Raw genomic sequence first — 12352 nt, 5'->3', positions numbered from 1 at the left:
CTCTACTGCTTTTGATAAATCTGCTGCTGGGCGTAAAACTTGACCAGCTACCCCTGGTTCGTCTGTTCCAGGGAAAAGTCCGCTTGTTTCTGAAACCCTAGGTTTGGGGGTTAGCTCGACAAATTCGCCGGTTCCAATTGTTCCTGCGCAACCTGAGAAGGCGACGATGGTGCTCGAAAATCAAGCATCATCTTAAATCTTCTGCTGCCGCAGTGTGACAGCGACAGTTGCTATAAAGGTTTTAGGGGTTGACAAGGTTACTAATTCTGCAGTGGGTATGGAATTGAGAAGTATTCGTGACTCTAATCGATCAGGGGAGGTTGTTATCGAGGTAGATGATGTTCAGAGTGAACTTGACTACTGGCAGAACACGTTAGAGGGTCAATTTCTAGGGGCAAGCCATCTATCATTCAGGTTAAGGATTTTGTTACCAAGCACTGGAACCATGTCTCTAAGCCTTCTGTTCTTTACTTCAAGAAAGGCTGGTTCTATTTCAGGTTCTCTACTGTTGAAGACATGAACACTATCTTACGGGGTCCTCCATGGAATCTGAATGGGCACTCCTTGCTTCTTAAGCAATGGACTCCTGCATTCCCTACTCAGCTCCACAATATCTCAAAGGTGCCTGTGTGGGTTCTCTTTCATAACTTAGACCCCCACCTTTGGTCATCATCTGCTCTTAGCAGGATTGCTAGCAAAATTGGTTCCCCACTCTATGCCGATCCTGTTACCACCAACAAGGAGAGACTCTCTTTTGACCGTGTTATGGTGGAAGTGGAACTCTCTGAGCCACTTCCTGATAATGTTGTCATCAACTCTCCCTTCATGGGACAAATTATCCAGGATGTGGAATATGAATGGCTCCCATATTATTGTACTCATTGTAAAAAACTTGGACATGAAAAGAGGGTTTGTAAGCAACTCAAGCAGCACACTAAGGCCACTCCTAAGTCTGATACTCAAGATGGCAAAAAATTGAGTGAGACTAACTTTGTTCCTGAGACTGTGGTGGATGATACCCTTGGTGACAAGGCACTGACTACTGATTCAGGTGGGGGTTGTCAGCCTGAACCAGTGGTCTCTGACCCTGTTACCTTGCTGGCTAGTGAGAGGGTTTCCTTGGTGCATCCGGAGCATGGTGAGTCAGGGACTCCATGCCCAGCCTCGGCTCTGCCCAATAGCTCATGGACCACTAGCCAGGAGCTGGACCTTAGTGGTCAGGTGGTGACTGAGCAGCAGCCTCAATCCCCAATACCTGTCTCACTAAAACAGTTTGGTGTCTTGGAGGATTTTGAACATGAAGAGGCTACTACTATTCTTATCAGTGGTGTGAAAAAAGGTTTTGTGGTTCAAAGACTTAGTATTCAAAAGAGGGTTACCTGGGCTGAGCAGGAGGTTAGTGAGACTGAAGATCCACCCCCTCTTCACTCTCCATGAAGATTGGTGTCTGGAATATTCGAGGCATGAATAAGCTTTTAAAGCAATCAGAGGTTATTACTGTTTTCAATAAAAATCATTTAGATATTTTGGGTATTGTAGAAACTAGAGTAAGGAATAAAAATGCTCTCTCCATTCAAAGGAGGAAGTTTAAGCATTTCTTTATTTTGGACAATTATTCTTCTCATCTTAATGATAGGATCTGGGTTATGTGGAAAGACTCCTCTCTCAATGTCCAGGTCCAAAATACCAGTAGTCAATGGATTTATCTTTTGATTACCCAGGGGGCTCATATTTTGGAAACTACATTTGTGTATGGCTTTAATCACCCTTCACAAAGGCTACTACTTTGGGATTTTTTGGTTAGTAAAGCTGGTTGTGCTTCCCCTTAGATTGTGCTTGGTGATGTCAACTGTTTTCGTACTGTTGAGGAAAGGATCAGCTCTGACCCTCCCAATATTGCAGCTATGAATGACTTTAATGTAGTTGTTGCTAACTCTGGGCTTGCTGAGCTTCGCACTCAGGGGTGTTGTTTTACCTGGACTAACAAACAGGATCATGATGAGAGAAAACGGGTGAAATTGGATAGGGTCTTGGTTAATGCTCACTTTGTTCTTGGCTTTCCCAGTTGTTATCTTTGAGGCTTTCACTGCTGGAATTTCTGATCACTCGCCTTTGGTTGTATCTCTTATGGCTAATGAACCTGCTAGAAAGTACTCCTTCAAATACCTTAATTGCTGGGGGAAGGACAAAAATTTAAGGATCTCGTTGGTACTGAATGGGTGACCAGGATTAAGGGTTGTGCCATGTACTCTCTGGTGCAACACCTTAAGAACTTGAAAGTGGGTTTTAAACAGATGCATAGAGGGCAATACATGAACATCTCTACTAAAGTTCTGAACTTGCAGCAGCAGCTCCAACATTGCCAGGAACAACTCCAACTGGACCCTCATAATAGAGACCTGAGCCTGAAAGAGGAACATCTCAGCAAAGATTATTGCCATCTTCGACAAATTGAGTTGAGCATAGCTTTTCAAAGAGCCAAGGACTTTGACATTCGAATGGGTGATGCTAGTACTGCTTACTTCTCCTCTAAGGTGGCTGCCAGAAGAAATTCTGCTAATATTAGGCGAGTCGTGGATCAACATGGGAGTGTTTGCACTAATTCTCAGGATATTTCTAAAGCTTTTCTTGACTACTATATTAGCCTTTTGGGATCTACGGAGGCTGTGACTGAGTTTGACCCTACTATCATGCAGAATGGGCACATTCTTAGTCCTTCTGAAAGCTGCCAACTCCTTGAGCCTGTTACCCCTTCTGAGATCAAAGCTGCCCTCTTTTCCATTGATGCTAATAAGAGTCCTGGTCCAGATGGGTATACTTCGGGGTTTTTTAAAGATGCTTGGGACACTATTAAGGATAGTTTCATTGCTGCTATTTCTGATTTTTTCAAGACTGGGAAACTCTTAAAGGAGATTAATTCTACTCTTATAACACTTATTCCTAAGAGTGTTTCCCCTACTACTGTCCTGGAATATATGCCTATCTCCTGTTGTACAATCATTTACAAGACTATTAGTAAGATTCTTACTTCTAGGCTTCATAAGGTTATGCCCCTTATAGTGGGTATGGAACAAGCTGCTTTTGTTGCTGAAAGATCTATTTTTGACAACACCATGCTGGCAAATGAACTTGTGCGGGGCTATGATAGAAAGCATAAAACTCCTTGATGTGTGGTTAAAGTGGATATTCGTAAAGCCTTTGATACTGTTAACTGGGACTTCCTGAGAGCCATTCTTCCTCAGTTTGGCATTCCTAAGGTTTTTTGTGATTGGATTATCACCTTGGTTACTAGCTCTCGGTTCTCCCTTAAAATCAATGGGAGTTCTGAGGGGTATTTTGAGGGCAAAAGAGGACTTAGGCAGGGGGACCCCCTATCTCCCCTCCTTTTTGTTCTCTGTATGGATGTTCTTTCTAGGATTTTCAGGGGATTAAAAAAGGCATCTCAGTTTAGTTTCCATCCTAAATGTGTTCAAATTGATCTAATCCATCTCATTTTTGCTGACGACTTGCTGGTTTTTGTCCGAGGTGATCTCCCTTCTTTACAAACTGTCAAACATTGCCTGCATCTTTTTTCCTGCTATTCTAGGTTGGTTCCTAATCCTAGTAAAACCAATGTCTACTTTGCTGGAGTGAGGTCTGATGTGAAGGCCCTAATTCTCAGGGATACGGGGTATGTGGAGGACCATTTTCCCTTTAAATATCTTGGTATCCCTCTGCACTCCTCAAGGCTCACTAGGGATTTGCTCCAACCTCTGCTTGCACGAATCAGAACTAAGCTGGGACATTGGGAAAGCTTGCACTTAACTTATGCTGGGAAAGTGACTCTGATTAATTCGGTTATTTTTGGAATTGAAGCTTTTTGGTGTGCTAGTCTTCTTCTTCCCAAAGGGGTTATAAAGGAGCTTGAATCTGAATGTAGAAAATTTCTATGGGGTACCACTGGTAATAAACGGTTCATTTTTTTCAGTTGGGAGAAGGTTTGTCGAGCTCGTAAGCATGGTGGTTTGGGTATCAGAGAGGTGCTTAGCTGGAATAAAGCATTACTTTTACACATGTTCTGGAAGCTCTGCCATAAACCTACTTCTATCTGGATGCAATGGTCTCACCATTACATCTTTAAGAAGTCTTCTTGCTGGGAACTTAGTTCTGAGGACTGTCTCTCTTCAATCTGGACTCAAATTCTTCGTATTAGAGATGATTTCATCCAACTCATGGGGTCTAGAGAGGCTGCCCAACGCTGTTTTCAACACTGGGTGACACGGCCAAAGTTCCTTGTACTGGAGGCTTACTCTGTTTTCCGTGGTGAGCAGCTTGAACCAAAGTGGATGCGGCCCATTATGGACTCCATTGTTATACCTAGGCATGCTCTCACTGCTACCTTGGCTGCTCAGAATGGCCTTGCCACTGTTGATAATCTCTGTACTAGAGGCCTGATAATGGTGAATAGGTGTGTACTCTGTTGCGGGTCTGGTGAGGATGCTCAGCATCTTTTCTTTGCTTGCCCATTCTCAAAGAACATTATGCAGCAGATTTTGGTTTGGCAAGGGGTTTATAGACGAGTACTTAGTCTGAAGCATGAGCTCTACAAATTGGCTACTTGTAGAGGAACTACTTGGCGTAGGAAGATAGCTTATTGTGCTACTGCTGCTACCATCCACCATGTCTGGCAGGAGCGTAATATGAGAATCTTTCATGGGGTTTGTCTCACTGCTGATCGGATCCTTGCTCGCATTAAATATGAAGTGTGTGTGAGAGTCTATGCCTGGCAGTCTGGGATTGATTTCGCTCAAATTCCTGGATTACCACTTGCTTAAATTTGCTTTGTATATTGTTTATCTAAGTTAGTAGGTGATGATGTAATCTTCCTTGTACTCTTTGGGTTTCTTTAATGAGAATTGCTGACTTACTCCAAAAAAAAAACAAAAAAAACAAAAAAATAATAATAATAATCCAAGTATCAACTACGTGTTCGGCGATCGGTTATGGTTTCTTACCTTTTTCTTTCTCTTCTTTGGGGAGTTGGAGGCGAATGTCATTGCCTTACTCAAGCGGATTCAGAAATTTTCTATGTCGCAGGATGCCAGGGCGCGCTGTAACACGCCCGTTTATTTAGAAGCCTTAAGCGAGCACACTCCAAATAAAAGAGGGTGTTACCATCTCAGTTGCCTGATATAGTAGTATTAATGACAAAAAAATCAAAAGATACTTTAAATAAACCAAGTTAACTGAATAAACTGTGATAAAGACCTTATTACATGTAACCAACTGTTTAAAGAATAATAATACAAAACTCGCAGCAGAGAAAAAATGTGTATAGTATATAAAATAATAAATGTCTGAATAACTAGGTGATCTCTAGACACAGCTGTAGTCATCGCCCCAGTCCCATCCTGCATTCACCACACTCCATGGACTAACCTTCTAGTCAACTATTTCCATGAAGGACACGTTAGCATACATCAACAAACACACACACACAAGTCAACCTAAATGAACATATAATTAAAAAGGACTAACATGTGGAAGACACTACTAATACTTGCATAATTAATAAGTATAACAAACAGAAATAATAAAAGAGGAAGGACTTCACGTCCCCCAAGGCTCACGGCCCAATTAGTCACTCTGTCTGTCTCAACCTCGTGTGATAAGTGGTCTGTTGCCAAGGCTCTCACAGCCAAAACTCAACCACGCCATGTGGGCAAGCCACGCCAGGTCCAGGGTTAACTCCTTACAACATGCCATGCCTGTCCTATACATCCAAGGTTCACGGCTCTTCCACATCCCCTTGCCCGGCCTATGCAATCACATGTCTTCTCGTAACCACGTTGCCAATATCGTACCAATTCGAGCCAACAATATTTTATCACGGTATGAATGTTAAACCACAATGCCAAGTTCCTTTTATATTTAGTGTTGAAACCATGCGAGATGAAATGATATGATATGATATAATCACGTTGCCAAACTAACAAATGACATGCCAATGAGCTTATAACAATAACAAATAACCACCAACAACATAACCAAACACATAAGGGATCCCGCAAACATGTGTTGAGTAGCTAGCCTACCTTTTAACAATTCCAAGCTAGCAATTCAAGCAAAGCAACTCAAAAAGCTTCTTTAATGATACCGTCACCTAAATAAGTCAAAATCCTCTAATCACTACTAATTCTATAATTAACCATAATGTAAATTATCTATAACCCATCACACAAACCCTAGATAACATGGTATAAACAACCCAATAATAACAACACCACACCACGGCTAACCACCACCGTGGTGGTCAGACCATGGTCCACAACCCCACGTGAATCACGGCCTAGGACTATATGCCCTAGGTCAGTCCAATTACGATGAAAAAGATGAATTAAGACAAGTTTAGGTGGTTTTCTATGATTATACAGCAATTTAATTCCGTCTTAAAGGCAATTAGCACAATAAACCAAAACCCCCAATTCAAACAACCTAGGGCAAAGTCTTAACATAAAAAGATGTAAAGTTGCTATAAAATTTACAACTAATTAAAGTAAGTAATTTAGATTTTCTTAAAAATTATCAAGGAGAAATATTAGCAAAACGCGTCTCATATCCACGAAAATCGCTCTCTCTCTCTCTCTCTCTCTCAATTAGGGTTTGTGTGTGTATAGAATGTGAGCAAAATTGTTTAGAAGCTGATGTGAGGGAGTATATATAGTTAGTAAGTAAGTCTAGGTCAATTAGGAAAGATTATAAAATAAGTGAAATCTCGCGGAACTAACAATAAGTCGATCGACTGGTTACTTTAGTCGATCGACTAAACCTTCCAGCGTAACTCAGCTTTGCGCAGCTAATTTCAAACGATTGACATTTCTTTGTTACTTATTTGAATGAAACTTGTGACCATGCGTCAGAAAGTTAAGACAATAAGCTTTCACCTCAAAGTCAAATCACCCTCAACGGAGCTCTACAACTCTAGATATAACAGTTTGAAGTTGACTCTTATACGAGCGACTAATTATTCCAACTTACTACTTAGACGCACAAAGGATCTCATAACCTGAAAATGACGAGTATTACATTCTTCCCTCCTTAAAAGGAACTTTGTCCCGAAGTTCACGCATACTACTCAAACCACTTAACGAAATTAACTCAACACCAATGATATCCACATTAGCTGAACTTATAAACTCAGCAGCTCAACTCAAACACAGTTTCATAGTGTTACATTCTACCTCCCTTAAAAAGAACTTTGTCCTTGAAGTTTCCTAGCCATCACAAAATCCCAAATACCAATAGGTTCTACTCACAGATTACGTGGTGCATCACCAACACTTACAACAACTAAACCCTCAAGTCAACTTTAATACTACAACAGAACTCATCACGCTTACCAACACTTACTAAGATAACCAAATAACAAATAAAAATGTAACGCTAAATAAAAATGCAACACTACTTTCGCAATATGACATCCTACCCCTCTTAAAATGAAGGTTACGCAAAGACTACACAACACTCACCAAGATCCTCCAGACTTCTTTTCATGACTACCAACTTATTTATACCTTAACCAAATACTCTCCCTAAACATTCCACTTATCGTTCTGCCCACATACAAAAGAATATGACATGATTTGCATTCCTTTAAACCTCTCGACACATCATACACAACAACATTCGCAAATCACACCACTCCAAATGATACAGTACCTCTAATCCTTGCCCTAACCATACACCTAAGCCATAACAAAACCCGACAAAATCTCTCATGGTTACACTCATGCCTTACACCACCATTTTAGCATTGCCCAGTAAGTCATTTACCTTCTATCGTCAACCTTATTCATAACCTTAAGCATACCTAACCAATCCATATTACCTTATTCCCTGAAATACCATATGTAAATAATCAATACACTCTCAATGACAAGATAAACTCTTATACACCTCCTAGTACATCGATAAATTCATGTCATTTCCACTAAGTCAAACCACTTTCCACACAACAATGGAACCTTCCTTCGACTTGTTTAATCTAATGATTACTTATCCTCTTATAAAAGCTTAACTAACTTAATACAACCATTATTCATCGTAATATTCTCACACTCTCACCTTTAAATATAATAACTCCTTATACCTCTTTCCATTCAATATATACTTTCAATAATAAATCTCATCACAATTGTCGTCAATATTACCTTGAAATTTCTTTCAACTATACCTTTGGATAATATATCATCTAAGCCACTCCAATGATAATCATAAACTGCAAAATAAATAATATTACCTCACCACTCTACTAAATACATCCACCGAAAGCCATATAATTCCTCGCACAAATCACCATTTAACTCATTACTAAAGTCGCATATTTTCTCAAAATATCCTCAAATACTATAAATAAACCCTTAAACGACAATGTAACTGCTACTAAGCATTCCAAATTTCATTACCCCTCGCTCTTACATTCCATAAACAACGAATACAAACTTTTCTCCCACAAGTTACCTAGTTGACCATCTATTCAACTACCATCTTTAACTATAATTGGTCCAACATCACATATTTGATCATTTCATGTTAAATCCTTTTATTCCCAAAAATTTCTCTCTAACTCCATCTTGCAAATCCTGAATAATCCTCTGCTCACATACTAGTCTATTACTTCCTTATATTCTTACTACATAGTCCATGACGTCATCCACACTATTTTTCCATCTATACACCTTCTTTCTCAATCCCACATATCCATAACACTTTCTTATGCAATAAATATCAATCTTTCAAATAATATCATTGTTATCTTATCAATCCCCACATCATATGCATAAACAACAATCTAAGTCAACAATCCTTAAGTTCGCATCAATCAAGGCTCTCCTATTTTCCCTTTGCTTCTTAACTAATTCCCAATAATTCATAACGATATATATTTTTTTTCCCGAAACTTACTTCAACTATTCTCCCCTTCATCTAACATATTATCTAAATCATGTACTATTCAATCCTCATTTACCACCATTAAATTCAAACAACCATCGACATTTCATCTTTAGTAATCATACCCCAAATCAACATCTCCCAAAAGCCAACAGTTTTACCTCACCCTGTTAACTCTCAACGACATACACCCTAAAGCTGCCTCTTAACAACCCAAATTTCTAAGCACATCAACCATCTAAAATCCCATACTCTAATATAAAACAATTTAACCTCATTAAGTAAAATTCCCTTCCCTCCTATTATAACATATCCCTCTCACGAACTTTTATCTCCTCTAATTCTTCGCACTTACATTCACCGTATTCACCTCACTAATTGACCAAGTACCATGCTAATACATCACTGAATTATATCTCATTACTTACCTTTTTATCGCACCACTTTCAATCTCACTTTCCTTGTACATTTATGTCACACAATCACATAAGACTATATATATATATATATATATATATGATGAACATGTCGTTGTCCGCTCTCAAACACATTTATACCCAACTACTAGCATAGCAAGCAAGTCGGGGTCGAACCCAAAGGACGGGGGTATTTGTATTGTTCAATCTAATCGTAGTTGCGCTAAGGGTTGTCACAATTGATTGGAATTGATTCATTCTAAACTAATAAAAGCAATAAAGTAAAACAAGCAATAAAACAAATAAAGATATAAACAAATAATAAAGGATACTAGGATATCATGGGATCATAAGGGAATCATGGTAAGATAGCATAAATGAGTTATATAGATGCAACCAATTTATTATTGTTGGAATTAAGTTAGTTCATGTCATATAATTCATGAGAAGATTTGGGTCCCGGAGCCAAGTCATTTATGACTTTACAACACCTACAAGTCGACTTAATTCTTCCTATTAAACTACATGCATGATAAACCAATTCCTAGGAAAACTTACATCTCGGAGCCGAGTCGGTTAAGACTTTATAACATCTACAAGTCGACTTGGGTTTTCCCTATTCAGCAATATGCAAGGTCTAACAAGGCTTGAGTTGGTTTATGTCTTAAAAACCTTGTTGGAAAGATAAGAGAAACATGCTAGGTTGTCAATCAAGAATTTCATCAAACATGATATATGCACAAGTTGAAGAACAATAAGCAAGTATTCATATGAACTCAGTAAGCATAAATCTATCCCATGATTAACTCCCCTAATCCCCCACTAGTCCTAGTTAAGTAACTACTCACTCATTATCATGGAAGACATGTTATCAATGGTGTCAATCATCACAACAAGCATAAACATGATTAAAAAGTGAGGAAATAAGCAATAAAGAGTAAAGAGTAAAGAGATTATACCAAACTTAAGATGAACAATTGGAAAGGAAAGAATAATAGAAGAAAACATGATTGATTGATGAAGAGTTGTCAATTCTCCAATAATAACCCAATTAATCTTCAATTACCCAATAATAAACACGAATGCTTGAACAATAATTAAGGAAAGATTAATGTGTAATTTTGTGGAATGATTAAGATTAATCTATTCTAATCTACTCCTAATCTAATCTAAGAGAGCTTGATTTAATCTAAGAAAACTTGGTTTCTTGATTATTACAAATGGAGTATATATAGTGGTACATCATTAGGTTAAGCAAGGGTAGATTAGTAAATAACAATGCTTAAGTATTGAATAGAGCTTTGCAAGTCCCGAGGGACATGCGCGGATTAGCTTGCAACTCCCTCAAGGATACGCGCGTCCTAGCTTGCAACTAAAACTTGCTGTGGAACAATCCGCTCGGCCCGAGAGAAAAATATGCATCCTGAGCTTCAACCCGAGCGGGTTGAGATTGACCCGAGTGGGTTGTTCTTGACCTGAGCAGGTTGAGCTGCAGTTTCCCTTTTTCTTGCTTTTAAGCCTATGATCCTTCTATATACCCTTTATTCCTACATCCTTGGTCATCATTCTTGCCTCCTCTTCATACTAGTCCATCCAAGATCGTAAATAAGCTTCCGAATATGCGCGAGAGACGGGAATTCCGCCTCATTATCTCATTTCCTATAAAACATATAAAATGCACTAGGAAAGCAAAATAGGAAGTAATTGACGGATAAAATGGCCATGAAATGCTATATTAATATGCAAAATAGGTTCAATTAGGGGACTAAATGTGCGCAATTAGGAGACACATATATATATATATATATATATATATATATATATATATATATATATATATATAGAGAGAGAGAGAGAGAGAGAGAGATGAGTTCTTATAAGTCCACAATTTTGGTTGAGTCCCTAAGTCCTAATCTCAACCACTCATTTATTGGATGTAACTTCAGTACTTTACGAGTGTAACTTTAATTATTTAATGCTATTTTTATATAAAATTTGAATTTATGGCTATTTTTTTAGACAAAATTTTGAATTTATGACTTTTTTTTTGTTTTTTGAATATATAATTTTAACGATTTTTGTAATTTTAACGATTTATGTAATTTCAACATTTTTTGAGTGTAACTTTACTGTTTTTTATGTAATTTCAACACTTTATGAGTGTAACTTTACTGTTTTACAAGTGTAACTTTAGTATTTTAAGAGTGTAACTTTAGTATTTTAAGAGTCATTTTTTATATTAAAATTTAAATTTATGTAATTTTTATTATAGGTTGAATTTATATAATTTAAATTTATGTAATTGTTGTCATTTAGGAGTGTAACTTTAGTTCGATATAAGTGTAACTGTAGTCCTTTACGTGTGTAACTTTAGTCCGATATAGATGTAACTTTAGTCCAAAATGGGTGTAACTTTAGTCCGAAATAACTGTAACTTTAGTCCGTAAGGAGTGTAACTTTAGCGTAACCACCTTGTGCACAAACATTACCACCACCGTCACCACCCTCGCCGCATTATGACCACCAACCACAACAAATTAAATTAAAAAAAAAAACAGATAAAGAAAACCATGACCACCACCATAAAGAAAACCATGACCACCACCCTCGCCACCTTCAGACCACGACCATCAAGGCATCACCAATCCAAAAAAACGAAAAACTGAAAAGAAAAAAAACGACAACAACACAAAACCCACCATCAGCCAATCCACAAAAAACAAAAAACTGAAAAAAAAAAAAAGGAAACGACAACAACAAAACAGTCACCGCCGTGAACACCCACCACCACCACTCAAAAAGAAAAAAAAAAGAAAAAAAATGGGACGGTAGTATGTGCGTGGATATGGCACCGACAACAACAAACACCACCGTCAATATCCACTACCACCAAAAAGGAACGAAATCTGAAAAAAAAAATACACAAAAAAAAACGAACCGACAAGGAGTGGGGCAGCGGTGGTGGTGGCGTGGGAAGCAGGTCGGGATGGCGTTGGCATGATGGC

The 12352-nt window shown here is 38.3% G+C and overlaps 1 protein-coding gene across 1 annotated transcript in view; it reads left to right on the top strand.

Annotated features, from left to right (window-relative positions):
* LOC141630933 (uncharacterized) overlaps positions 1-4814 on the top strand; it is a 4930-nt gene extending 116 nt beyond the window's left edge. Inside the window, exons 2-8 of the mRNA XM_074443670.1 lie at positions 72-169; positions 239-414; positions 498-1395; positions 1830-1965; positions 2066-2150; positions 2228-3131; positions 3243-4814. Coding sequence (XP_074299771.1) covers positions 72-169; positions 239-414; positions 498-1395; positions 1830-1965; positions 2066-2150; positions 2228-3131; positions 3243-4814 — 3869 coding nt within the window. The remainder of the gene's footprint in view (positions 1-71; positions 170-238; positions 415-497; positions 1396-1829; positions 1966-2065; positions 2151-2227; positions 3132-3242) is intronic.
* The last annotated feature ends 7538 nt before the right edge of the window (positions 4815-12352 follow it).

Source organism: Silene latifolia, chromosome Y (genome assembly GCF_048544455.1).
Source record: "Silene latifolia isolate original U9 population chromosome Y, ASM4854445v1, whole genome shotgun sequence".
NCBI classification, from domain to species: domain Eukaryota; kingdom Viridiplantae; phylum Streptophyta; class Magnoliopsida; order Caryophyllales; family Caryophyllaceae; genus Silene; species Silene latifolia.
Note: the sequence above shows the minus strand (reverse complement) of the source record. Positions and strands in the feature narration are given on the sequence as shown.